Below are 6,000 nucleotides of genomic sequence, written 5' to 3'. Positions count from 1 at the left end.
CGCCGCCGCTGCAGGCACCTGCTCGCAGCCTCCCTCGCCTCGCCTCGCCCCTCCCCTCCCCGCCCGGCCCGGCCCGGCCCGGCCCGGCGGGCGCAGCCGCCACCTGCAGCGCAGGACCCGCCTGCCCGCCCCCGCGGGGCCAAAGGCGAGGCAGGGCTGGCGGCGCCCGCAGCCGGGGCCGTAAGCGGGCTGTTGCAGCTTTTTATGCCCACAAAAGGTCTCCCTGGTGTAAAGTCAGTCAGTGGCTCCAAGGACAGCAGTTTTGCATGGTGTTGCCTGAAATGAGAACACGTGTCACACAACATTGCCTCTCAGTGTCTWCCCTATCAAATTTAATAGGTTCAAGGTAAAACAGAATACGTTCCCCTTAACTCTAAGCTATGCAAAGTTATCTAGACTGCAACTCAAGTCACTACATATTTATATCCTTTCATTCCCCTTCCTGGCAGCAACCAGAATCCTTAAGAATTGCTTGGATGAAGGATCTCGAAGTACAAATCTGGCATGGCAGTATAAAGCAATACATGCATTGTGTCAGAAAAGTTTTAGAAGATACTTGGGTGCCATTTATTTAATAATTAAAAAAACACAAAAGTGTGTTACAGAGTGCTCCTGCCAACGGGAAACTCAGATGGCTCAGATGCTGTATAAGCCTATAGTCTGTCATCACCTCGTTTCAATCCGGTAGTAAAGAAAGGGCATTGGGGCATTAGTGAAGGCCAGAACATTTTTGTCCAGCCCTCACAACCTAGTTTATACTTAGAAAAACTGCTGAACTTGTCAGGTAAAAGTTGACAGGAAGGAAGTCCAGCAATTAAAGGATTTGAATTTTACCAAATTAGGGAAAGAAGAAAAAAATTTCACCAGATTAAGTTTTTGAAGGGACAACGCCATAGAGCTTGCTTTATATTTCTTATGGCAGCAATAAGGGGAGCAGAAGTGAAAAACAGGTGCACATTCAGTCTTAAAATGTGACAATCATTTCAACATTATTTCTAGAGCAGTCACTACAGCTCAGAAAACAAATTAAATTATAGAGTTTATTTCTAAGTAGCATTGTTTTTAAAATGTGGATGCTCTTCTGACAAAGGTAATTTTTAAAAAAGATGTATGTGTAGGAAAGTTATACCTTTGTCCTAGTTAGTGTGCCGGTTGGAAATGTAAAATTAAAGAACAGTACCATAAATAGCATAATAAAATACCAAGCACCCGGCAAGAGTGAAAGGCTACTTTCTAGTAATTATAACAAAAATGTAAAAATGGTAGTATCTTAATGTTAGATTTGTTCCTGTGCAACCTGAATTAATTAACAAGTACAAAATTACCACAGAATAGAGAATAACAGTGATGCCAAAAACTCTTACTGCTTCTATTCGTTTTCTGTTCTGTTTATTTTGCTGCCTTCTGTGGATCTCAGTTGTCACTCATCTGGCAGCAGAGGAACAGACAGAAAGCAAATCTGAGAAGCTGCTAAATTGCACTGCCGCTCTGGCAACAAAGTCTTTTGCTTTGTGTACTCTACATAATTGCCTGGGTGTAGGCTGCATTCAAGATAAAAAATGTTCTTTCCCCACCTCAGGAAAAAAAAAAAAAAACTCTGAAAATAATATAGATGAGACATACATGTTAGAAAACTTAAAAGTAAGCTTGGACTTCTGTGTCTACTGAAATAAATGATGAAATTGCCTCATGGATTTTAATGAGAGTAAAATGGAGGAGAAAGTGTGGGAGAACCTTGGGAAAAATCACTAGAAAGTCAGGTCAAAAAGTCCACTGGAAGGAAACATTATTTCAGGCTGTCTTATACATAATGTTTCAGTTATAAACAAACTTTTTCTTCAAAATTTATTAATAAAAAATCTGATCCCTGTCATGAAAAGAGGATGTATGTTTCAATCTAGTCAAGCCAAGTCGCATAAACATTTTGTCCATCTTATCAAGGTATTTTTCTTTTGTTTGGAACGTGTCCAAAACTTAAAACCAATTGTGAAATATCTTTCTATCTTTCCACACGTTCAGGTAACTACATATGTTAATACCACAACAGCTATAATTCATTCATTTTCATTTCATACACTCCCTCTTCTGGAAATGAATGTGAAGGTCCAGTGAATCAGAGGAAAGATTATTCGGAAAAAGAGTGCAAGATGCATTGAACAAACTCCTGCTTCTCTTATTAAGAGATTACACTTCACCGACGTTCCAGTCTGTATCAGCAAAACAACATATATTCCTTGTGCAAAACTATTCATATACTTCAGTCATACTGAAATCACTAAGAAGTATGGAAAGAGGAACTAGTGTGAACTGATAGGTTAAACATTCCTTATATATTAGCTTTAGATGCATTTTATCATTTCAGATGTGGTAATCTGAAAGTCAGATAAAATATACAAAAGTAAAGAAAGCTGCTAAAGCAACTCTGATGCTGATAGCCACGTGGTTTTCTAATACTCTAAACTCTACAGTGATAGCCACTGCTGCATTAATATCTGGACTGGTTTAGTCAGTCTCAGAAGAAACAGGAACAAATAAAATCTCAGCTCTAGCACTACCAAAGCCACCCCACAGCATGCATATTTTTTCTGGTCAGAGGCTAAAAATGTTTGCCTTAACACTGGCAGCAGAATTTTAACTGATTATATGTTTCTAAAGATCAAGCTTAATTAGTGACTGAAAGAAAAAAAGGGTTTTTTTGAGTGGAAACAGCAGGATAAATTGCACAGATACACAGTTCCAAATGCTGTTGAAAGGCTGCTTGCATAGATCGTTAGAAATGCACTGAAACAGTTTTACCTAGAAATACATAATGAATTCTTCCTCATTGGTAGAGCTTTATCTCCACCAGTAGTGTAGATATTGTTCTATATAAATAGTAGCTCCTATTTCTTCTAGGATGAAGAAAAAGAGGGAGGATACCAGAGGCACTGTGTTCTTCTACAAATCCTGTAAACTAGTTACGTTCAAGTAAAATACTTTCTATTGGTTAATGGTGATACAGTCTCCACTGCTTTGGGTTAGCAGAATCGGTTGAAACAAATCCATAACCAGTGGCTAAAAGTTACAAAAATATTGCTGAAAAAAAGCATGAATGCTTTTTAAAATATTATAGCATTCTTTGTTATGCAAAGCAGATCATTTTAGGTCATCACAAAATAGCTGAAAATTAGTTTAATATGCTCTTATTTCACAATAAAATCACAAGTCACATTTTTAGGTTTGGATATATAACAAATATTACTGTGAATAAATATGAGTTAATTTAAAAAATGTATAAAAATCAAGTTTCTAAGTATAGTATTATTTAGAGTTGTCAATAAGCATCACAAATGCAWACATGAATGATGGGGATTGTATATGTTTATTTCCAAACAAAAAACTGTAATAAAGCAACAACAAAAAAAGTACCCTACCACCAGTAACCCACATTATGAGGAAATAGATACCATGGCAAAATACTATAATACATTTCAATTTGGACATATTCAATAGTACTTCCTGTTTTAGGAAAAAATATAAGGTATGTTATTAAAAATTAGAGGGCCTCCAATCAGAAATAGAGAACTATAAATATGCTGTTTGGGCTCATTATCTATTTTCTACTTAAAGGAGGAAGAAAAGTTTCATATTCAGCAATGGTCTTAAGGTTTTTAGAATACACTCTTAAGAGAGTAACATGTGCAATTCGCAATGAACAAACACTGTTCAAAYCCTCTTAGGCTATTACTACATTGGCAAGATGTGAACAAGTAGTTTTTTCTTAAACTGAAATATATTACTTACAAACTGAAGAAAATTCAGTTAATTCTTCTTCCATCTTTTCTTCATTTACTGACTTCACATTAGGTCAGATGTGAGGTTGCCACTACTGCGAAATTGCAGTGATGATGTTGTTGTGGAAGGCTAGTCCTAGAATTTGTTACAAGTATACATTTATATGCTATAATTTTGGAGGGGACCTTATTTATCAAAATACCTTTAAGGGCTTTTTAAAGCAACCTGTTCCTAAAAGCAACATAGAATCATATCTATAGCTCACATCAATGGGTTTTAAAAGGAGGTAAGGAGCATTCATATAGGTTATGCTGTCTTCAATCATTATTTGAGATATGAATCTGAATGTTTAGTAGTCAGGTTATCACAAACAGAACGTGTATGCAACATATGCAAGATGTTGGTTCAAACCATTATCATGACCAACCTGCCCTTGCCTTCAAAGACAAACTTAAGAGATCTTTTGGAAAAGTTTTTACAAAGATAGCAAGAACAATGAATCTATTAAAAAAAAAAAAAAAGGAAAGAGAAAAAAAGTGAATAATGTACTGAATGAAACAGAAATTATTTCTCTATTTCCAAATACAGAAGAAGAGACTTCCCAGATGATTTACAGCAGGAGAGAATGCTACATCCTCTCCTGCATTTAAAGTGCAAAAATGTATAACATTGACAAATATTATGACCTAAAGAGCAGAAAATCCGAGCAAGTTAAAATGTCAGTATTTATCACCATACAAATAGTAYTCTTTCATATTAAAAAACCCTTTAAGTAGAAAGTTAGTGTAGTTGTAATAAAATTGTTGTAAATAAAAATAAATTGTTGTAAAAAAGTTGTAATAAAATTCTTAGAAGCTGAATACCTCTCAAACATATGTATACTGGAAACACACGAAAACATACCATATCATAACATACGATAGATGGATATCAAAACACTGTGATATCTCCTGGCTTTAGTATCCTATTTTGGCCAAATTGAGAAGTATGAGAGGTTTGAAGAAAAAAAAATAATTCCTGCCTACCTTGAGASAGCAATGCACCTTCTCTCAAGCATAATCCTCACATAGTCCAGCAGAAATACATTCAGATCGTAACATCTGGATATAGACGCTTCTTTTCCCTGATATTGTTATATCCATTCTTTTATTCCAGTTACATCAATACATTTTTAATAATGGAACAGTCACACACTATCAGTACAGTTGATGGAACTTGCATTTTTTTCCTGTTAACTGAGATGGGCCATATTCCACAATAATACAAGATTGAGCAGGGCTGGGAGGAAGAGAAAGTTATCTAGACAGATTTCTTTCCACTGAACAACATTAGCAGAGTCTGAAAAATTGTTCAAGAAGTCATGAAATATATTTAACGAAATGTAGCATTCAAAAGGGAAAAAATGATAAGCCCRGAATTATATTTGAACTCTAACTCTCCAGATGATATGTAGAGTCTTCACAGGCCATCATGAATATAACATTAAAAGTCTTTGAACGAAGACTCCCTAGGGAAAAAAAAACAGGAAATTCAATTTGTTTCACATTCAGTGAATACAGAAATACAATTTAAAGTTTTGATTATCAAAGCACTCTGAGCAGGCTTCCTAGACACTTCAACAGTCAGTCTAGATGCTTTGTAGGATTAGATTTTATTGCACAAAAGTGCTATAATGCTCTTTGAAGTGGAAGACCACCTCTGGATTACTATTACTTATGAAAATCAGATAGAAAAGGTCTTTCTTACCAGGTCTGCAAAACAAAGTACAAGGCACATGCTTTTCACTGTAGTGAAACATGGAGTCTTGTGCAGTAAAGACAAAAAGAAAGATGGGAGAATAAGAAAAAGTTACTGTCAAATTTATTTCTGATTATCACAATCTTGATAAAATAAAAAGGTAACTGTTGACTCATCTCCCATCACGGTCCCTCTGGTAAAACAAGACCAAAACACTGTACAGGAGGCAGAGCATCAATGGTGACGCCAGCACTGCTCTCCTGGTGTACTTCATGTACTGCAGAATCAGACATTAACTGTTGAAGAAGCCTCTCTATGAATACATAGTTATTTTTACAGTATCTTTCCTTAAGTTACCTTCAGTCAAGTTATATGCAACAAGTTATCTTCAATCAACTGATAGATGGGATTGCACCTCCTAGAGGTCTATTTCTAATATCATTCTGCTTTAAATCCAACAGGAACTTACAGCTAGAATGTGCTTCATTA

At 35.9% G+C, this 6,000-nt stretch overlaps 1 protein-coding gene across 1 annotated transcript in view; it reads right to left on the bottom strand.

The window, feature by feature from the left end:
* Nucleotides 1-4,572: 4,572 nt before the first annotated feature.
* Nucleotides 4,573-6,000, bottom strand: part of TSGA10 (testis specific 10) — a 34,422-nt gene continuing 32,994 nt past the window's right edge. The window contains exon 20 of the mRNA XM_026065939.1: nt 4,573-5,281. Within this exon, the coding sequence (XP_025921724.1) occupies nt 5,257-5,281 (25 nt within the window). The 3' untranslated portion in view covers nt 4,573-5,256. The remainder of the gene's footprint in view (nt 5,282-6,000) is intronic.

The sequence above is a fragment of the Apteryx rowi genome, unplaced genomic scaffold (assembly GCF_003343035.1).
Source record: "Apteryx rowi isolate R43461 unplaced genomic scaffold, aptRow1 scaffold_103, whole genome shotgun sequence".
In the NCBI taxonomy this organism is placed as follows: domain Eukaryota; kingdom Metazoa; phylum Chordata; class Aves; order Apterygiformes; family Apterygidae; genus Apteryx; species Apteryx rowi.
This window is presented reverse-complemented; position numbering and strand designations above follow the sequence as displayed.